The 22,048-nt window shown below is 48.0% G+C and overlaps 2 protein-coding genes across 2 annotated transcripts; one reads left to right on the top strand and one right to left on the bottom strand.

Moving 5' to 3' along the window:
• The first annotated feature begins 608 nt into the window (after window positions 1–608).
• LOC144383050 (F-box/LRR-repeat protein 7-like) lies at window positions 609–15,674 on the top strand. The gene is made up of 4 exons (XM_078096111.1): window positions 609–1,062; window positions 3,898–3,987; window positions 13,002–13,607; window positions 14,289–15,674. The coding sequence occupies exons 1-4, from the start codon at window positions 1,026–1,028 to the stop codon at window positions 15,023–15,025; spliced, it is 1,470 nt and encodes a 489-aa protein (XP_077952237.1). The 5' UTR covers window positions 609–1,025; the 3' UTR covers window positions 15,026–15,674.
• Window positions 15,675–16,721: 1,047 nt separating this feature from the next.
• LOC120812094 (TNFAIP3-interacting protein 1) lies at window positions 16,722–20,204 on the bottom strand. The gene is made up of 10 exons (XM_040167922.2): window positions 20,074–20,204; window positions 19,388–19,479; window positions 19,197–19,266; window positions 18,880–18,942; window positions 18,728–18,793; window positions 18,523–18,606; window positions 18,319–18,423; window positions 18,156–18,233; window positions 17,548–17,673; window positions 16,722–17,454 (listed from the first exon to the last, which is right to left on the bottom strand). The coding sequence occupies exons 1-10, from the start codon at window positions 20,107–20,109 to the stop codon at window positions 17,368–17,370; spliced, it is 807 nt and encodes a 268-aa protein (XP_040023856.2). The 5' UTR covers window positions 20,110–20,204; the 3' UTR covers window positions 16,722–17,367.
• Window positions 20,205–22,048: the final 1,844 nt, after the last annotated feature.

Below are 22,048 nucleotides of genomic sequence, written 5' to 3'. Positions count from 1 at the left end.
ATCAAAATACCACGTTAATCCTGTGTGCATTTAGAAAGGAATGTCAACATGCATCCAGGATATTAAGTCACCTGTCGACAGCAGACAACTGGTTTTGTCCTGCAGCTTTACTCCTAGATATCCGATGACCTGTACGACTGCTATTCATAGACACATTCCCAAATATGTGGTTAGACCATTCTCCTCTGTCAGCGGGCCTGTATCCTCAGAACATTTAGAGATGATGTGTCCTTCACTCTGATTGGCTGGAAATCTTAAAGTCACACCTGTGATGATATAATGCTTAAATGTTAATTACGTACTTAAGGAGGAATAACTTAATGGTACACTGACTGCTTCCATTGTGTAAGTTATGAACTGTGATTGTGTCATTCCACGGGTGGAAAGAAGGTATTAAGCTACTTTATAGGCTTCTTCTACTCACTTCAGGGGCAGAAATTTTACTTTTCACTTCCCTAAAGTATCGTTAAAGATTTGTGCACTTTTACTCCGGCATGTGAGTTGGTGACTCCTAATGAAGTGAAATGAATTCCTGTCCCGTCGTGGGCTTCTTTGGTTAAATGCCCGCATGTCCCCGCCGGCCTGCGGTCTCTTTAAGTCCGGGTCCCGAGGAGGAGAGCCGCGGGTCCTCCCCGAGTCGTCTGGCCGCGCGCAGCCTGATAAACAGCTGCTTGCCATTTGGGCCACTTCACAAAAAAAAAAAACTTCTCTCTCCAACTCCTCCAAAAGGGGATTTGCGCGTGCGCGCGCGCGGGTCCGTGCGTGCGTGCGTGCGTGTAGCCTTTCAGCGCTCTTTGTCCCGCGGACGTTCAGATATATGAAGTCTGCGCCGCTGGAAGCTCCAGTCTGGACTCTGGGTTTGCGTAATGCCGAGGCGTCCCGTGCTCCACATCTGGATTGACTATTTGGAGTCGGGGCTGGCGGGCCTGCGTCGCGTCTCTCTTCATGGAAGCACCGGGTTCCTCTGTGGAATTTAACTGCGTTGGATTCACCGAGTGTTGCGCGTAGATTATCTTTTCTTTGAAATGGGTGCGAACAATGGAAAACAGTATGGAAGCGAGGGTAAGTGCTCTCATCGCCGCCTTTAAAACCCCCCCACCCCCCGTTTCAACGCCGCATCGAAGTCCGCACACAGCGATCTGCAGCAACTAGAACGAGAGAGAACAATGTATGCTTCTTGTGCGTGTAGCTTCCTGGAGATCGGCCTAATAGACATTAATGGACCAGCTGAAAACTCCCAAATCCCCGCAGACCGTTTTCTGTTTGCACCAAACTCCATTCAAACATCTGCACATTGTGAGAATGCGTGCTGATGTGGCATTTTTTTACTTTAAATTGACTACTTTTTATTTATACGTGTATATCATTATTCTGCTAATACCCCTGGGGATAATATCAACGATGAGTTGATATTCTTCGTTTATCCAGAGTGACATCTGGTGGTCTATTTTAAACACTTAGTACAGTATACAATTTGGAGTTCATACAAAAATCTGCTACTGTAACTTGTATGTACCATAATGAAACTGAGACAGAGGGATGTCATTTACTAGCAAACGTGATGAAATATATACATGAAATATCTGCACATAATCAGTCAAAAAGAGCCGACTTGGCAGCCAGATCTTCAGATGACACCGTGCATTAATTTATGGACTTCTCAAAGCGTGGTTGTCTGCAGGTTTAGTGGAGGCGGGTCAAAGGACACCAGTGTTTGGGCCTGTTGGCACTTAGTCAGTCTTATCTTGATAAAGAGCCAATCCTGAAAATTTTTCATCGCGAATCTCTTAAAAACCCATCTGTTACTTGATTTGGCAGCCATGTTGTGCATGTTGGCCCCTGCAACATTATCCATATGTCGACAAAAACATGCAGAAGAGGAAAAGAAAAATCCTCCTTTCTTCTTATGCGTAGTACATGTAGAATCTTATTTATGTAATATTTATATATATATATTCCCTCCAAAAGCCATTTATTGGTAAAAAACACAGCATGAACTTATTGATGAGCTCAGCGGGACATGCATAGTTAAACTTCCATATTAGTGTTTGTATTACTCTGCCTCTTCACTCACCGGCCGTCTTTTCCATCTAATCAACATTACTTATTCAGAAAAAAAAACCTGTATTCCCACTCGGCCACATTATTTTGGTCTCAGGAGCAGAGATGTTTGTATAAATAACATTCCAGTGAGCTCTCTTCCTAAGTCAATAACTGCACCGAACAGATTGGACGTCGTGACGTTAAACATAACAAGGGGACCAGCTCCACCAGGTCAGGTGACCAGATCCCAGCACATACGTGGCTCCTCCTCTTGCTCAATCCGCTTCATGACAACTGATTATTTCTTTTTTATTCCTCTGAGTAGGACAGCAGACATTACTTTTCACAGTGTTTATTCTTCATTTCAACATACGCATGAGCCTTACACTCTAAACCCAGCAGAGCCTCTAGTGGAGGCATCTGCTCGATGTTCCTGCAGATGTTCCCCATTTAAAACTTCCATCTTTAGTGTGTTCACAAGGATCTGAACAATTTTCTGGTTAAGTGCAGGGACACACAAGAAGATAAAATGTTGTTTCATTCAAAACTGTCCAAAAAAACAAGCTCCCATCTGGCAGTGGTTCCATGAAGATCTTACAAATCGTGCCAGTCATATTTATTTTGTTGAACATGAGTTAGAACCACAGTCCTTCCACAAAACAGAATGTTGAACCCAAGGTATCGGCACAAGACGGGGAGCAGGAGCTTCCCTCAAAGTTGCTCCTCTGCGACAAACAGAAACCCATCGGCGTGGCGCGGATCCTCACGCGCGGAGGAACCGAGGCCTTTTTACCAGCTGAAGGTCGCCGGGGGCCTCCAGCCGTGTTCCCTCTGCTCTGCTATTAGAAAAAGTGGAACGAGCTCGGAGCCCCAGCAAACGAGCTGCGTCGGCGTAAAATGAGAGATCATACGTGATCGCGTGTCTTTCGTGTGGCTGAACGCGGAGGCACCGTTTTCTGCATTTTGCTTGATTGCATCCCTACGTAAACTTTTATACGCGCGGCCTATTTCGGGAACTGTCTGGTGTGCGCGTGATGTGCGCGCGTGGGTGAGAATACTTCCCCGTGCTGGGCGAGAGGCGCGCACTTAGTCTCAGGAAAAGCCGCAGAGCTGCATTTATGATGTGACAGAGGAATGAAGCGCCGCAAAACCCGCCGCGGCGGTCCGGCCTGATTCGCTCCGGCATCACGGGCACACAGTCAAAGAATAGCTCTTTTGAAAATGTGTTGCTGTGCAGCAATCTAACAACGCAAGGCCGGTAGAGGGAAGGTTCTGCCCCTCCATGTGGCAGTTGTACGGCCTGAAGGAGAATGAGCCGCTCGCCGTACGTCTTTATGAGCATAACTGAAGTCAGAAGAACTTTTCGTCTTGCGTTGATCTTGGAGACCCCTTTGGACTGAAGCGGTAGTGTCCCTTCAGGAGAGTCCGCCTCGCTTTGTTCCCAGCGGAGCAGCAGAGGTGAGGCCGAATCTGCTGCCGAAGCCTCGCTGGACTCTTGAGCCGAAGGAGGTTCTGGCGGGGGGGGGGGATTTATGGAGAAGTCATTCCTCGTCCAAACATTAAAAAAAAACGGAGCCTCACTCAAACTAACCAGTGAAGACTTTGTGCACGCGCCAAGCCCAACCATTCATCCAAAAGTGAAGTCATGAAAACTTCCTTCATCCTCACCGTATTACATACATCATGAAACACCTTGTCTCCGTCAAATAGGAATTAACCATAAAAAGAGTTTTCGCTCGACTTGAAGGGATCAAAGGCTGTGTGAAGAAAAAAAAAAGAGATAAATCGTAACTGCAGTTTGTCATCCCAAAGTTGCCATACTGTGTCCCAGCAGTTGTGTTTTTCCCCCCGCAGGTAAAGGGAGCTCAAGCATCTCTTCTGACATCAGTTCGAGTACAGATCACACACCAACCAAAGCTCCAAAGAATGCGGCTACCACCGAAGGTAAGGCATCTGGTGCTCATTAACCAAACTCCCCATCTCCTCCTCCTCCTCCCACCACCCCTCTCTGTCCTCCTCATCCACTTTCTGCGCTGCCTATTTTTGGAGAGAAACCTGCGTGTTCCCGGTATAAACGGAAAACAAACTCACAGCTCCCATCAGAAACCAAAGGCCTTTCTCAGGCTTCGTTTGAGCAGGAACAAAAAAAGAGAGAAAGAAAACACGCCTGACTCCTCACTGTGGAAGAATGCTTATCTAAACTGTGGCCGTATCGGGCTCAAAGCGTTGCCAGGGAGGGGGCGGTGCTGGGGAAGGTGTGGTGGAGTAAAACATGGGAGAGGAGCTTCACCCTTTGTTACCCTGCGGCCGTCTCTCCCCTCCTCGCACAGACAAACTGTCAAGATTTCATTACACTAAACCGGAGTTATTTGAATTCCCGTCTCTTCTGAAAAGCTGCAAACACAAACACGAACACATTAGCCGACAGATTCAAAGACGTACGCAAACTTATTTTGACATCCAGCCGACGCGGAGAAACATGCGTTGCTAAAACCCCTTTTTTTATCCCCTTTTTGGTCTCCACCCGGTCCCGAGGAAAACACCCGTCTCGTCAGGGGTCGCGGCTTTTGGGAGTGTGTTGAACTTCAAGCGAGCAGGAAAAGAGACCCCGAACCCGACGAGTCGTCATTGACTTTGAGGAGGGGGAAGCTCAAAGTGTGTGTTCTACCGCGCGCTCGCTCGCCACCAGCCTCTCGTGCGTCGCCATCGGCAATCTCAAATCTGCCCCGGCAGGACGCACGCGGTCTTCCCGTGGCGTCGAAGCTGCCCACAAGAAAACAAACGGCAGCTACAGCACGCGTTCCCAAGCGTCGCTCGGCCGACGATCTCCCTCGCGTTTCAACGGCTCGGTTTCCAGCGAGGTTAATTCACCGATTAACCTCGCGGAACAAGAGGTCGCCCTCCTGCGCCTGCGCATTAGCCCCGAGGCGGGTGACTCATCGGATTTCGCTGGAAGTGCTGACTCACTTGGATCTCTGCGTCGAGAAGCCCAACTCCAGTATTTTGGGGGGGAAATCGGCAATTGTTTTAAATGTGTGTCCCTGCACACAGATAGAAATATATACATATATATATATATATATAGAGTGAAGAACATGACTAGTGGCTTTCCGATCATATTTCCCGCCTGTGTGTGTGTTTTTTTTTTTTCCCTCCATGCTAAGTGGGAGTAATTACATGTCCTGGAACCACCGTGGCCACAGTCAAATCCCCCCTACTTAAAAACACACACACACACACACATGCACACACCACGTTCACACACTCACCGTGGCGGATTGCACGGTCCGGGTTCCGCCTCGCCCGCCCGGTCCTGCGCTCCGCTGCACTGATCAGGAAGCAGTCTGGGCCGTTTCCACCACACGCTGGGTCTTTCGGACGAGGCCTCACACCGTGCGCGCACGCCCGTCACTGCCGGTCAATTAGTCCGTTGGTTAATGTCAGCGGCAGAAGAAAGGTAGCGGAGCTCGTTCACGCACAGCCGCCTTGGATTCTGTCCATGGCTGATGCGTAACACTACATTTTCGGTAGTCAGAAAAAGGGACAAAAGAGTTGTGTTCTGTATAGTTGAGATCAAGCGGCATTGGCAGGATTATTCCTTTAAGTTAAGGTAGTCTTTTTAATAAATGAAATATATATATTTAAATATATTTGCTCCAGGTTTTTCTAAAGTCGAATGGAGCCCAATTGATAATAAACAAATGGATGTTTAACTGCAGTTGAAATATTATTTTTGGACAACTGAACCATGCAATTTCACTTAAAGATATAACTTTTGCTCAAAGCCACCGTGGTTGTTAAAGGTTACATTTATAGTTATTATGAAAAGCTTTATGTGACAGTGTCACAAGTAGAGAAGAATCACCAAACAGTGTGTCAACACGGCACAATCCAAGTTAACCAGCGTCATCCCCCAAACGCTGCAGGTCACACCAGACAAAGTAAACCACAGCTATTATTCAATGTTGAGAATGTTCATGGATTCAACTTCTTTTTTTTGTAAAAGTAATTTCCTCTGTTGAGAGACACATAATCTTCCCTTTAAGGCCGTGTGTGTTGGATACAAACCAAAGCCGCTGTAGACGAGAAATGCTTAACTCCTCCACAAATAAAGATTTCTGTCACCAGAAGAGACCGAGAGATGCGATAATCATCTCCAAGCCCTGGAATTAAACTCAGTGAACTATTGAATCATTGTCCAGCCCGGATATCGGCATGAAGATGGAGGAGGCCATTTTCTGTAACATGTGTTCCCCCCCCCAAAAATCAACATTTTGGAAGTTACACTGGTTCTGCTCCTGAAAACCAACCGATCATCTGGCAGACGTTCTGCAAAGTGTCTGTTTTTCATTTGTTATTCAGACGCTTGTGGCGGCCTGACCCAGCTGCTTATTGGCCGCAGACTGAAAGGCACAGTAAATCCTTCCTGTGGGATGAAACTCAGTATCTCCCACCGGGGGTGAGGAGGGTCGCGCTTGGGACCCCGTCTGGGCCTCCCCGGGGGGGGGGGTTGGTGCCCAGAGAGGTTTTCGGCCTGCGTGTCTTCTTCGCCGCGTATCAGCCAATTCGGCGCCGCGCCGGGATTGGGAGGCAACGCGGGACCCGCAGATGTCAAAGCGGCCTTTTGCTTCAGGGTCGGGTCAGCTCCTTTCGGCCGTTTGTAACGGCACCGGGAAGGTAGCTGAGGAACGGACGTGAGGGGGGGGGCGGTGGGAACAATGAACATGCCGACTTCCTCTGCGTCGGCCAAGGACCACAGCAACAGTGATAAGAGTGACGGGAAAAGCTGACTGTGTCCTTCCACAGCAGAAAACAGAGGATTTATGTGCAATAACCTTTAGATTCTGTTTCCTACAGAGAATCGTTGCAGGCAGTTCATGAAAAACCTTTTTAAAAAGTAGATCTTTTGGGTTCCTCACTGGAATTTTGCAAATGCAATTCTCACAACACTCGCTCAGGTGTTTTAGATTATTTATACTAATAAAAGCCTTTTTATTTGGCTCGGTGATGATGCAACCACAAACTCTCTCATAACCGTTACAGCCTCACACACTACACACATATCCATGGTGGAGGTTCAGCCATGCCGTCTGAACCGCACGTCCGACAAGTTCATATTTCTGCCCTCCCGAAGGCGTCGCAGATCCCTCGCACTTCATCCGCGGGCCGCCCTCGCTCACTGGCGACCCATCTGCTGGTGTTTACTCAAGCCCCACGTATCGCCTTTCACTGTTGATTCTGGCCGGGCCAAGAATGGAAGAGGCCGGGCCGGCCAGGCGTTCGCGCGTGTCGCGGCCCCCCCGCCGGGGACGTTCTCGAAGGCGGAAGGGCAGATTTAAGCTGTCACTACTTTTTAATCTTTCATTACTGCGGAAGACTTGGCAGGCCGACCTCTCGCTGGGCCAACCTGGAGCTCGCGTGACGAATGTGTCTGCAGCGCCGATGGTGCCGCTCGTCTGCGTTGGACCTTCAGTCGCGTCGGAAAGGTGGTTTGTCTGCGTATGAAGGAGGATCTGTTTCTTCAGAGGGAAATGTTTGGCAGGTGGTTGACTGTTTTACGGAGGATTAGAGGAAGTAGGGTTGGAGATAGTTCTCCTTTCTCTGCTCGGGAATTCGTAGCCTCCAGAAGCTCGTACTCATTCAGCGCCGGCTGTATTGGTGGAGCACAAGTTCCTTTTCTGCACCGCGGCGGAGGGGATGGAGGAGGGGACGGAGGAGGGGATGGAGGAGGGGAAGGAGGGGCAGATCACATAACTCCTCTCCGGTTACCGCTCGTCCCTTCTCGGTCCCGGGGAGGGGAGACGCCGGCCCTGTTGTTTTCAACGCCGTCAGGTTTTTTTTTTTTTCAGTCCCTTTTTTTTCAGGTTTTGGCTCACGGGTGGGTGTTTTTTTTTTTTTCACCTGGGTCTTGGGGCCTTTATGTGGCGGCTGGTGAGCACGGTTGCGGACCAGCTGAACCGACACATTGGACTCGCCCCCCCCCCCCCCCCCCCCCTCTTCTCACTCTGTGGTTTGTTTCATTACGTAAGCAGCAAAGTGGCTGAAGCTGCAAGGCTACAGAAAATGAGCGGAAAAGTTGAAGGGGGTCGTGGTCGGACCGAAACGCCGTTTTGTGGGTGTAAATAACACCAGAATCGTTCACGTGAAGCACAGAAATTGGACTTTTAAATGAAGAACACGCTGGTTCTCAGGGACCAGAACCATTAGTGTCGGCTCGTGAACTCAGATCAAAAGCACACTTCCATCGGAGGTAAACGGCCTGAATTAACATTATATTTGGTTAAAGGGGAAAGAGTCTACTCTCCAGGCAAAGTTGTATCTTTCAGGCTTTTTAAAACTTACTTACTGCTTCAATTTTAAGGGTTAGGATTTAATGTATATATTCACAATGACCAGCATGCTTACCCTTGAGCTGGTTTTATGAAGCAGTTTTAGTTTTTCACTCATCTAAAGGAACCGCTTGGGAGTTAAATTGGACCGTTTTTTCATGGAGAGTTTGACCAGAACTACCCAGCTCTTCCCTTGTTCTGTCGCCTCAACCACATGAGATCATTACATTTGCTCCTCATCACCACCAAGCAAAGCTCAGGCCAGCGCTGGCTTTTCCATTCCTGTCTGACGAGCGGTTCTTCTCGCTGTTTGCTGCGCGTAGCCAACGTTACCCTCCTGAGTCATTCAACACGAGTGTCACTCGGCGCTCTATAACGCTCACACACACACACACACACACACACACACACACACACACACACACACATGAACTGCACAGAAAAGCAACAAAAAAAAAGTCATCTTTGAGTGGATTTCAATGATTTGCCAAAGGTTTGGCTTCAGAGTCTGGACCGCCATCTTTATTCTGGAAAACGTGTGCTGCGGTGGACAGACGCACGCAGATGCTGGTTTTTGACATCGAGTGCATCGCGCCTTTTGAATTTGGCTTTAAGACATGGCTGTCCTCCTCTGCACGTGGAGACGTTTGCGTCTTTTGAACTGACAGGAGGGCTTTAAAGGGCTGAAAACTCCGCTGGGGAAATTAGTCGCGTTGCGGGGCAAAGAGCGTAATAGTTCTTGGCTCACGTGCACCCGAGCTTTAAAAAAACCCAACAACAACTGAATCCAGAGGCTGAGTGAGTGTGAGAGTAGCCGCGGTGCAGAAGTGGTGGTGGAGTTATGGGGGTTGTGTGAAGCTGAGGGAGTCTGTTTCCTGTCCAAGTGTGCACATTGTGAAGGAACCAGAAGGCCCTATTGTCTCTCAGGTTGCCCGGTGACGTAACACCTTCCTGTAGTGAAGGCTTTGCTGATAGCCCGGCCCGCCACACGGCACGGTAAGATCAACTTCCATGTATTCAATAAAACCCAAGACAGACCCAGATGTTTCTTATCCCACGGAGTTCTCCCTCTCAGTCGGATGTTTCCCCTTTAAAAAAAAACCCCAAAAAGAAAAGTCGCAGCACGTAGCGGTTTAGTGCAAAATCATTCTGCTGGTCGCCTTTTTTTATTAGCGGGCACTTTTTCATTCAGAATTTGATTTTCATGACTGTCGAGTCGAAAAACGAGCGTCTCTGGGTTCTAACGTGCACCACGCGGCCGGTCACGCTCTCGGGGAGGAGGGTGGGGGGAGAGGCAGAGCAGCAACATGTCACCGGGCTAATGGCATTGCGGTAATGGATCGGTCTGTCCTGCCAGATGCAGAGGTAATAACACAGCGAGCTGCCGGCGGGGGCCTCAGCAGAGCCCGACAGCAGCGCGAGATGCTGAAAAAGGAACCCCGCGGCGTCGGTTTATGACCAGACTGCGTCAAACTCTGCATTGACCGGATTGCCACTCTGCACTTGTCTCCGTCTCTGCAAAGTCTGCAGACTCTTCTGCCAATTTATCTTCCCTCTCTCTTTCCCTCTCGCCGATGTTTTCTTACAGAGGCCCTTGAATCTGTTTTTGTGTGTTACTTTAAAAAAAAAAAAGAAGAAATTCTTGCTATTAAAGCGACATCACTTCGAACGCGCAGCTGCATCATCATCCTCCTCCTCACGCGAGCACGTTGTCCTTTCAGTGATCACTTCCATTGATTTACATTAAACTTCTGGCATCAAAGCCCGATCCAGATGTGTCTCAGAAGTAAGGTGATGTTAATGGGATCCTGCTGCGGATCAGCTTAAATTTGGATATTAGTGGCAGTGATTTCAGCCAAGTATGCCTCTCTGTGGCTACGCGCACATTCAGAATGCATGACTTTCTCTTTCATTTCACCACTGTTCCGTTGTGCTTTGTAGAGGGTGAAGACCAGATGTTTCACTGCTTCTCCTCTGATTTCCTAAACTGAATTGAGTCTCCCACCATCTGCACTTACAGTCCCCTTGAAGAGCATTTTAACAGCTGCACGGTATCTGTTCCGTTAATGATAGGTCTGCAGTGATACACGCATATAAAACAACACCCCACTGGTTAACTTCCACAGATTCCAAAGTTCCTTCTTTCATGGCTACTTTGGCGCTGAGAGCAAATATCACCCGAGGCAACTGTTTCTGGAGCTTTGAATTTTCAGATGGTCTTCATTAAGTGAGTTGACTTGGTTGTCATGGAGATGGATCTGCTGTCCACGGCACTTCTCATTTAAAAGGATGCAGGGTTTGATTTTTGTCAGGCTGTGGCAAGACTTTCGGCACCTGATCAAATGCTTATAATATATTTAGGCCTTCAAAAAACATCTGTTGATTGCAACAGATGTCACATGCTGAAAATCGACTTGAGGTTCTTCAACTTCAGAAAAAAGTTGACCACTTCCTCAGAAATGACAAAGTGTGAAAGAAGAGAAAATATTTCAATCTCAAGATAATTTACAGTATCGAGTAGTCGTTGGTGATTGGATAAAAAGATGCCTTTTCCCACTCGGAAAAAATAATACAGTGTTCTCAAAGAGACCCAAGCGCTCTCTCTCTAAAATCAAGCGTAACCGAGCTAATCTGCAAAGCTGTCTTCAATTAACTTTCCCTCCAGCTGTGTGGACGTGTGACTCGAGGGAGGTGGAGGAGAGGATGCAGTCTAATTAGTAGCGCTGTGTTTCTCCGCTCGGAGCTCTCTTCTGATCAGTGACACATGTGACTACGCAATTTTGGACGTCTGTCCTCGGCCAGTGGCAGACGAGTTCGTCCCCCGCGTGCGGAATCCATCGCGTTAGCTCGGGTTTGGACGACAAAGACACGCATTCAGCGAGACTCAAGCGGTGCAATCCGATCTCCTCCCGCATGTTGGAGACTTTGGTTGATCTTTGCCTGAGGGTTGACACTTTAATTCAACTTTCAAACGGTAAATATATGAGCTTATAGCATTAATATTCCTATTATTTAATGGGAAAAGGTCACAGCAGGCGATCCTTTGGCCAAAATACACTGATTTCATACAGCTCTGTGATGCACAGTGTGCGGTTTCCAGCCCATGTTGGATAATTCGTTGATAACTAGGTATTAACTCGGGAATCTTGCAATCCTCGCAGCGTGCTTGAATAAGCATTAAAAAGCCTTTGCACCAACCACTGCCATGATATATTTGGACAGGTGTGTGAAATTCGAAATAGATGAAGTGTTTGTAAGGGCCTCAAACCGTTAAATCCTTTGTATTAAGATAGAAATACACAGGCCAGGGTAAACAAAACAATCCCAGACATTAAAAGTTGAGCTAATCATTTGCAGACCACCCAAGAATGTGATGTATTAGGCCTATACCGAGTGCAGGTCTTATCACGCGATGCGTATTGGACTCTCACAGTTCTTCCCCGAACCTGCAGCCCAACGAGACCTTTTAGGGCCCACGAGAGAGGAGTTTGCAAAGTAGCCGTGAACCGGTGGACATGTTCCCGGGAGGGCCGGCCTGTGGATGTCATCAGAGGCCAGGCGGGAGGCGGATTCCCCAGGTCTGGAATACAGATCTGCAGGACGGTGTCACTGCCCAGCTGTCCTGTCTGACGGGCGGGATGCGGCCCATTCGTCATGACGATGCCGATCCGGCTGACTGTCGGTCCAAGAGGGTACAGACCCAGAACAAGAAGTACAATTCCCTCAAGAAAGCCAAACTACACAAACACAAGCCAAAGTGTTATAAGCAGGTACCTGGTCGAGGTATAGTCGGTAGAGGTGGGTTGAACACAGGAGACCACTGTCCACGTCCCGCGCAACTTATTTTGCATGACTTTCGTGACGTAAGTGACTTACTAAAGAAATGTGTCTAAACTTATTGAGTTCCTAGTTCCTGGTTCCTAGAATGATACGACACATTTCCCCCCCCCCTGTAAAAGTCAAAGCCTTTAACTCAAAACTTAAAAAGTTGAGATCCTCTTTTATCGTTACACGCGACTTTCACATATATGTCCTGTTTTTTTGCCCATAAGGCCTGCAGACTTGTAGTGGACAGCAAGTGACATCATACGCACCATTACTTGAAATGCTTTTAGCGATGACCATCAATTCAACCGAGCCCAAGACCAGTTGGAGGGGCGACGAGGAGACGCAGATATCATCGGAGAGGAGCACTCAGCGTGACAGCCGTCGACCCCGGGTGCGCGATCCCGACGCCCCGGCTTACGAAGCCGAGGGCTCACGCCACCGGGATGGGATCCAGCCCCCCGATCACCGCAGCTGCGTCTTCAGAGCGCACATCTGTCGGGGGAGGGGGGGGGGGCCTCCGTGTTTACGAAAGGGATAACCGTACAATGTCGGCCCCAGCACCGAAGCTCCTCAGCTGGGCGCTTCGAGGAGTTCATCTGATGGGAGAGGCGCCTCCGACGCATCTTTTCCCAAACACCCCAAAACACCGCGTGGGGATCTATGGAAACGCCTCCTTGTTGACGATAATAGCTGGTGTGGATGTGTGGCACCATTGTGATGCACTTTTCAATCCCTTTTCTTTAGCTTTTTAACTGTTTTAAGTTCAAATCCCAAACAAGCTTTTCTCTGCCCCTCTCTTAGGTTTAGGTTTAGACTCCAGCACCCGGACCCTGAGCACCCCGAGCCCCGGCCTCATCCTGCCGTCCAAGTCCTCCTCCCTCTCCAGTAACGGCCATGACACCAACTCGTCCTCCTCCTCGGCCCGCGCCGAGACCGTCGCCGTGGTCCACTCCCAGCCCGGCACCCACACCCGCTCGCGCCATTCCAAAAGCCACCACCACGCCCCCGTGGACCTCCTGCCCGACCACGCCCTGCTACAGATCTTCTCCCACCTGCCCACCAATCAGCTGTGCCGCTGCGCGCGCGTGTGCCGCCGCTGGTACAACCTGGCGTGGGACCCCCGGCTGTGGGGCACCGTCCGGCTGACCGGAGAGCTGCTCCACGCCGACCGGGCCATCAGGGTCCTGACCCACCGGCTGTGCCAGGACACCCCCAACGTGTGTCTGACCCTGGAGACGGTGGTGGTGAACGGCTGCAAAAGGCTCACCGACCGGGGGCTGCACGTGGTGGCTCACTGCTGCCCGGAGCTGCGCCGCCTGGAGGTCGCCGGCTGTTACAACGTCTCCAACGAGGCCGTGTTTGAGGTGGTGTCCCGCTGCCCGAGCCTGGAGCACCTGAACCTCTCAGGTAAGAGAGAAAGAGAAATGTACTTCTGTAACCTCGCAGTAATGGCCCGGTAATGGTCTCTCTCTCCCCGACATCCATACAAAATGAATTCCCCTCCTGAGTCCCTCTCATTTGTTTCGAGTGGAGCTGGTGAAACCATTAGAGGAGCAGACTTTAAGCCGACCTAAAGCTCCCGCGTGTGAGAAGAAAGGCTTCCTTTAGCGGAAAGCAGAACTCACCTCGACGTGAGTAAAGGAGAGCTGTCTGCTGCCTTCATTAAGTGACACAAATAACATTTCTTCCAACTTCGTGAATCTGGTGGCAGAGCAACGTCTGCGCCATTAGCACCAGGAAGTTAGCCCTTTGGTGTAAAAGTAGCCTACTTGTGGCTTTTATTTAAAATGGCACAGAATAAAGGAAATGTAGTGCATTATTTCAAATGGTGAAAACCGTAGCCTTTGATTCTCCTTCACCACCCTTTAGGTTTTCTTGGACTTGTTCGGACTCAAACAGTTGGTGCTTCTTGTTGCTGCAGACACAGCAGGTTTTACTGGCGCCCTCGGGTGGCGACTCAGAATACGACTTGAACAATAAATTTGCCTCCTCGTGGTGTGAGACGCCTGAATGTTGTTTTAAGACACTACGATCTTGTCCCTTTTAAACAAAATCGACTCTTTTGACAACCTCCTCTTCCTCCTCCAGGCTGCTCCAAGGTCACGTGCATCAGCCTCACCCAGGAGGCCTCGCTGCAGCTCTCTCCACTTCACGGCCAGCAGATCTCCATCCACTACCTGGACATGACCGATTGTTTTTCCCTCGAGGACGAGGGCCTGCGAACTATCGCCTCGCACTGCCCCCGCCTGACGCATCTGTACTTGCGCCGCTGCACCCGGCTGACGGACGAGGCCCTGCGCCACCTGTCCGTCCACTGCCCCTCGATACGGGAGCTCAGCCTCAGCGACTGCCGCCTGGTGGGGGACTTCGGCCTGCGGGAAGTCGCCCGCCTGGAGGGCTGCCTGCGCTACCTGAGCGTGGCCCACTGCACGCGCATCACCGACGTGGGCGTCCGCTACGTGGCCCGCTACTGCCCGAGGCTGCGCTACCTGAACGCCAGGGGCTGCGAGGGGCTCACGGACCACGGCCTGAGCCACCTGGCCAGGAGCTGCCCGCGGCTCAAGTCCCTGGACGTGGGCAAGTGCCCGCTGGTGTCGGACGGCGGCCTGGAGCAGCTGGCCATGTACTGCCAAGGCCTGAGGCGGGTGAGCCTCAGGGCCTGCGAGAGCGTGACGGGCCGAGGCCTCAAGGCCCTGGCGGCCAACTGCTGCGAGCTGCAGCTCCTCAACGTGCAGGACTGCGAGGTGTCGCCGGAGGCCCTGCGGTTCGTGAGACGCCACTGCCGGCGCTGCGTCATCGAGCACACGAACCCGGCTTTCTACTGAGGGCCGGTGGGAGCCCTCGGGCCCGGGGTCCTCTGACAAGTGGATGTTCTGATATTCCCGCTATGGAGTCGGAAGAGTCCGGCGGGCGATGTCGTCGGAGCTGGTGGGAAGCCGATGCCGCGCCTTGAGTGCGCCCGGTGGCTGTGGGTGCACCGGGGACACTTCCGTAGACTGTATTTAACGTATTTATCTGTATAATGGCAGAGAAGTACAGTATTTCAGTGTACAACGGCTTCACACTTTACAACATAGCAACGTGCCACGACACGGAGCGCCGGGTACAGTTGTGTCACCACGTAGCGGCGTTGTTATATATTTTATGTCAACACCTTACAGCCCTGAAACATAACCATAATTATACTGCATCTATTTATAAACGGCGAGTATCTTCAGACTAAAACCTCTAAGAATGTAGCTACGAAACAGAGCTCATTCTTGGTTTCGCTTTGTTGACGTCGCATGTGCACTTCATGCATTTGTGCCGACAATCACTTCAAATGAGCGTCATCGTTTTTTAATTTGCTGTAAATTGAAACTATTAACCGGAGACTTTTTATTTTAAAGCCAAATATAAACAAACGGTTGTTGAGACAAATGAACAAAGAACACGTTGCTGCTATAACTGTGCCAATAAACTTCTTCAAAAGCCGCCTCCTCGACTGTGAGCGTTTTACTCAGGTCCTGAGTTGCAGTCTTAACTGATTTAATCCTGCACATTTGAGTCATTAAAGTGACTAGAGACTCCCCAGTAACACCGTGTTTGGATGATTTAAGGACTGAACTGCAAGAAGCAGCGTGTTAACACTGAAACCCTGCACACCGTGTCTCCAGGTGTCAGTAGGATACAGCGTGACGATGGTTAAACCTCCAGCCGCTGACCAGGATGTGGTTTAAAGCATTTATTTAGGGTCTGTGCACATAAAAGAGGTTTGAACCCATTCATAGATTAAATACTAATCATTATGCATAACAATGTTATTCCTAATTAATTAGCTATTTATTTACCACTATCGAATTTCTCACAATAATTCACACAAGCAGTGTCCTTAATGTTCTTGCCGCTACACTGGTGTTGCACAGTGTAAAACAAACCATTTACACACATTTATACTGCGTATTACTGCAACAGAGTGGGGATTAAGTGTTGCATGTGATCATTTGCACCACAAGTGTGTCTAGTATCCGGTGTTAATTGGATTTGTGGTAAGTCTCATTGCAGGTTGTCTCAAAGGGGTCTGAAGTCTTGAGAGAATTGTTTAGTCAGATTTATTATGAGTATGGATTTGATTCATAGCACCGACTGTGCAACAGTTTGATTTAATTCAAGTGGATGTCATTTTATTTGGGGTTGACAGATAAGGGAGAATTCTTGAGAATTTTGAAATGCTCCTTTTTGATCCGATTCGAAGGCCTCGAGGTTGTGCAGTACCTCGTTTTAAGGGAGGAAATGTTGATATCTGAAATGTTTTTGCTTGATCTGAAATCTTTACAGAATATTGCAAATCTTTGGAATCCAGAGACGATCTGATGCATTCTGGAGCCGTCGGTTTCACCATTTGTGTCTGCTGCCTCCCAGCGGCCATTCAGGTGCAGGTACATTCCTTCTCATACTTTTCATTGTTTTAACCTAATTTCCTTTAGAAGTTTACTTTCAAAGGTCACAATGCAAGTATCGCTAGGAGAGAACAACAAGACGATGGAGACATTCAACGCTTTATTTTGTTTATGATGAACAAAAACACTGAGGAAACAAACATTTTAAAATGTACTTTAAAATAAATTATCAAATATAATTTGGGGTCGCTTCCCACGACCTCTATCTCTCCTCTGAAAGGCCTTGGGTGTTAACGAGGTAATGCTGAATGACTTGGCCACGTGGCGCTCGTTATCCATCTTCTTAAAGTGCGTTCCACAGAGCTGCTTCATACGCCAGATGGATGCGGGTGATCCGACGTCAGCCTCCTCCCATGATGCACTGCGACTGTTGTCTGTCGGGTCCACTTCCTGCACTGTGTGGTGGCAAGGAGCTCCCTCATCCATGTTGCACTTTGGATGAAGTCAATAGTGTTTGTAGTGCAATAGATGATGTGTCCCTCACGGCTGACGTAGCAGAACTTTGCACGCGATGGGTAGAGTGTTTTTTTTTCCCCCCCTCAGTGCTGCTTTTCTCCTCCCGGGAAGCGTTTACACTGGGAGGGACACATTTCTGTTTCACAGGCTGCTTAAGTGAGTTTTCCGCGTCGTGCTGCCGCTCGATCGGCCTCCTGAAGCTAAACGGTCCCATGACTGAAACGGAACGGAGCTCACGTCCTGGAGCGAAGGAGCGAGGACGTCGTGGACCCTCAGGGTTTGCTGTGGAGCGGGAGGCCTCCTTGCAGCCGGACCTCACGGTGTGGACAGGCGGCGAGTACCGGCTGCGGTGACCTCAGCTGTGAAAACAAGAGAGGCGCTTCGTTGAAGTCTTCGTGCCTTTGTTTGATATTTTCTGTGGTGAAGACGGCAGAAAAGCAGCATTGTTGTACCTGAGATTTGAGGGCACATAGTTCACTGTGAACCTTTCTAAACTGTTTCTCTTGTTTCAGATGCTTCTCCATAAGCTTCTCCCTGTCGCTGCGCTCCTTCAAAAAGTCTTCTTTGTAGACGTCTGCCTAAACAGCAGGGAGACATAAAACAAGGATTCAAAAATGAGTATAGATTATAAATTTATCTTAATTTGACGTGTTTTAATGTTTCACCTAAAAATTTGATATAAGAAAATAAGATAATAAGCAAATAAGAAATATTTTAAACCTAATATTTATTTTTTTCGATTACATTTTTCGACCACACAGTTGACTTTTTTCGTCATACCTTTTTTTCAGTAATATTAATTTACTTGTTTTTCCCCATGATATTTTTCAACACAACATATTTGGACTTTTTCTTAAAACTCAGCGTATAACACATGAATGGGTGCGTTTTAGAGGTCCTGGTCATAACCTCTGGCTAGTTATTTCCCCTTCCTCCTTGGCTTTATGCTAAACTAAACTTTACCTGCAGCTTCACTTCCACATTTGAGATTGGTACCAATCTTCTCAACAAACTACTGGCAAGAAACAATACAGAAGCTGGAAATATGAACAAAGCTCACCTGATGTTTCCACACATCTTGTAGCGTTTCACTGCTCACACTGAGAGGTTGAGTAGTCTTAAGTGCTTCTTCTAGAGCCTGCAGGAAACATGTCAAAGCAGCTGTGATACCACCATCACACTCAAACCCCCTTTGCTCTAATAGGAATCGCGTCAGGCCTCACCTTGTTCAGTCGTCTGATCTCGTCCTGCTGACGCTGCCCTTTTTGTGTCAAAGTGCTGTTTTGTGCTCGCAGCCCCTCTGCCTCCTTCAGTAACTTGTCTTCAGTCTGTGGGAAGAGATCAAGATATTACACACATATTTTTTTTTTCCTCACAGATTTGAGTTCATTAAAATGCTCAAATCAAAAAATAGAGGCTGCATTTACATTCTCTTTATGGTTATTTCCTCCCTCTTCGCACATCTCCTCTCCAGAGTGGCCACGTTGCAGTAGTTCATTTAAATGCTGGATCTGAGCGATCGGCAGAGAAAAAGACATAAAGGCATGAAAGCACGGAAAAGACACAATGTCATCAGAAAGCTGACTCGAAAATTCAAAAAGTGCTCAATAAAAGCAGGTTGTGGGAATTTACCCTCGCTTTGTAGTACCGCGCCATGGTGCGGTACTCTTTTGCCCATTTTGTGTTAATAGACAGAAGCTGAGGAAAAGGGAACAAACAGGATTTATTCACCGCACAAAGAAAAGTACACGTGTGTTTGTTGGGGTGAACATGAACGTACTCACCTCCTGCTTCTGCTCCTCCAAAAGAAGCATCTGTGCTTTCATGCCTCCCGCTGACGCCTGTGACTGAGTACAAAGAAAAAAAGAGGAACTATTAAAATGTGGCACACAGTAATTCCATCTATGACTGCACCAACTATTGTGCAACATCGCTGGTATCCACGAACTTCCTTTTGCATATTTTTGGAAGTTTTGCTTCGAAGCGTTTCCAGTCACTAAGCCCCAAAAGAACACGTTGTTTTTACTTTGTGGTGAGAGAATCGGCTGGTGAATATAATCCCCTCGGACGTATCTCACTACGCTGCGGCTGGTGATATTACCTGAGGGGTTCTGCCGGGGGGATTAACTGCAGCCGTGTGAAGCTTTTCTGCCGCCACACAAACGTTGAACCTGAAAACATTTGATGACATTATGAAATTAAAAACTGTGTCCATTTATTTCATCACAGTGCATGAAAACATTTATTAATGTACGCCTGCAAACCTCATTAAAATCCGGTGTGAGATCTCACCTGTCTGTGTCGGGCAGGGACGGATACAGTCTCTGGTACGTGGTCCGTGATCTCTCCACAGGGGGTCCGTCCGCCGGGTTTTCATTTTGTGACTGTGAAAACACAGATGGAGACATACGTTACACCTTGAAGATATTCCTCATCATTTTCCATATAATGTTTATTCTATGTTAGAAATGGCATTGTATTATAGCACTTTGCTTTTCTTGACTTTGGTTGTTTTAAAAGATACACTTTAGTTCACTTGCTATTAACAAAAGAAAAGATCAAGAGAAAATAATTATGTTAAATATATGATATAAATATGAAATATGAAATAGCAACACAGTATACCAAAAGACAAAAAATATTTATTTTATGGACTTATCATAGTAATAAATAAATATCGAAATTATTTCAATAACAATACGCGAATAGATTAACAAATTAGATACATGAAAATAAAGCGTGGACCACGTGTGCACGTGGCAAAAATAACACATCGTGACAACTGACTCCAAACCCACACAGACTGAAGCATCTCAACACCTGTGAAAAGTCTTTTCACACCGCATCATCTCACGCGATAAACCGTCCTAAAATTAAACATAACGTACAGCCGAGCCCCACCTTGAGGAGGATTTTCTCTAAACGGTGCAAAAGTAAACTAAACAGACTTAATAATGAAAAGAGAGCAAACATCTCACCATGTTGCTACTTCTCCCCGACATGCTCAGACGCATCAACAGCTGTGGTGTGAAGAAGCAACGTGTTCCGCACGTGAAGTTATAGCGCGGCTCGGTGACGTGGATGAACCGGAAGCGTCCGGTTGTATCGAAGGAAAGGAAAGTACAACCGGTAATTGGTCATGTCAGGACGGATCGGTGACTAAGAGAAATAGCTGACTGCGCTGCAATAAATGAGCCACTGTGTTTTTTTGGGTCCATTAAACGTTAGTAGCCATTTATTTTTAATGAATCAATGAGTGAAATAACGACGATTTTATTTGCTCCTGCAGCTGTATTAGTAGGACCCTTTTATTTTGAAAGAATATGTGATTGTCAAGAAATTATTTTTAAAATATTTTATTATTATATTTTAAAACACTATGGCTAAATACTAATTATATTAATACTTATAATAATATATTTGTTAAGTGCTTTTAAAAGGCATTTTAGGCACTAAAAAACAGACCAAATTAGTACACTTTTTATTCACGAGAATCCAAATATTTTGATTCGATTCGCCATTCTCTTTACAGCGGCCCCCCGCGGGGTGACGTTTTCTTCCTGCGTCGTTGAACTGCTCACACGTAAAAGCCGGAAAACGTTTCAAAGGCGCGGATGTCAAAGTGAAACTGTCTCTCTCACACACACACACACGCACACACACACACACACACACACACACACACACACACACACACACACACAAAAAGGAAACTAACGTGTTTGAGGCTGTGGGAAAATCACACGTCGTTCGGCCGGTCGGGGCGGGTCGTTTCAGGGAAGGAGGAGAAGGGAAACCCCGCCGCTGCTCCTCCTGCAGTCATCGATACTCCTCTGTGATCTCCGCGTGTTTCTGGAGCCTGCTTTGCTTATTGAAGTAACCCACCCACTGGTTAAAGCAAAAGACAGCTGATGCCCGAATGAAAACCGGCTGAAAAAAACCCATGTGCCACTTTTACCGCCAATGATGACTGGGCACATTTGTCGAGGTGAAGTCGGAGGTTCCACTTGTTCTTTTAGGTTTTAGCAGAGGTCAGGGAGGTTTCTGCAGAGTAGTGTGGGATATCCCACTTCACCAAGAGAACATCTGTCTTTTCTGCAATATGTCAGAGAACATGTGCCGACATGGTGAGAAATTAAATTTCAAATCAGTGCGTTAATGTAACTTTAAAGTGCGGTGACATTTTTTTGGCCGCAGCTTCATTTGCTGTTGGTTGATTTTATGCAGCCATAAGACTGTAAGGCAGCCTAACCCGTGAAGTTCACCGTAAATAGGGAGAATAAGGCTCTACGCACTCGAGACACAAGCAAAGTTACCACCGGCTCTGGGAGACGGACACAACTGTGAATTATTTTAGGTTTTAAACGCTTTTCGTCTAACACACATGTGTCAAACTTAAGGCCTGCGGGCCAAATCCGGCCCGCCGGGGGGGGTCCAGTGCGGCCCGCCGGATGACTTTGTTACTGTGACAATTACAGAAAGACATAAATTGCATTTCTGCTAAGTAAGTAGCTGCTATCCCTAAAAAGCCCACCGGGGGGCGCACTCTGCGAGCGAGCGGATGCGTTAGACCAGGGGCACCAGTTCGTTCAGCAACGCAGCGCCGGTAGATCACAAGCCATTGAAATAAAAAAATCATGTATGCAGCGCTGTTGTTCCGCATGGTTACGGCTACTGCTCGCAATGATTATCATTCGCTGGTGTCACAGGAAGTGCCTCAGATGTAAAGCGGCTTTAGTTTAACGGCCGGCTGTAGAAGGCTGCGTGGAATCGTCATCATCGGCATCCGATCACTGTCTCAGAAGCGCTTGTAGTTTCAGAAGCTCGGTGACTAAAAGCGTGGTGGTGGTTACCGACATTGCAGTAGTTGTCACCCCATGTCATTATTTTTACAGTCGATGGGGGGGTTGATGGAGGGGGGGGGGGGGGCTTCCGGCTTTCTTCATGTAACAG

This window comes from Gasterosteus aculeatus, chromosome 21 (assembly GCF_964276395.1).
Source record: "Gasterosteus aculeatus chromosome 21, fGasAcu3.hap1.1, whole genome shotgun sequence".
NCBI classification, from domain to species: Eukaryota; Metazoa; Chordata; class Actinopteri; order Perciformes; family Gasterosteidae; genus Gasterosteus; species Gasterosteus aculeatus.
This window is presented reverse-complemented; position numbering and strand designations above follow the sequence as displayed.

What these genes read in the sequence shown, in the direction of transcription:
- LOC144383050 (XM_078096111.1), top strand. Translation starts at nt 1,026, where the DNA reads ATGGGTGCGAACAATGGAAAACAGTATGGAAGCGAGG. An exon ending in GAATGCGGCTACCACCGAAG is followed by an intron (nt 3,988 to 13,001) that starts GTAAGGCATCTG and finishes CCCCTCTCTTAG; the next exon opens with GTTTAGGTTTAGACTCCAGC. An exon ending in GGAGCACCTGAACCTCTCAG is followed by an intron (nt 13,608 to 14,288) that starts GTAAGAGAGAAA and finishes TTCCTCCTCCAG; the next exon opens with GCTGCTCCAAGGTCACGTGC.
- LOC120812094 (XM_040167922.2), bottom strand. Translation starts at nt 20,109, where the DNA reads ATGCGTCTGAGCATGTCGGGGAGAAGTAGCAACATG. An exon ending in CCCCCGGCAGAACCCCTCAG is followed by an intron (nt 18,943 to 19,196) that starts GTAATATCACCA and finishes CTTTGTACTCAG; the next exon opens with TCACAGGCGTCAGCGGGAGG. An exon ending in AGATCAGACGACTGAACAAG is followed by an intron (nt 18,234 to 18,318) that starts GTGAGGCCTGAC and finishes TGTTTCCTGCAG; the next exon opens with GCTCTAGAAGAAGCACTTAA.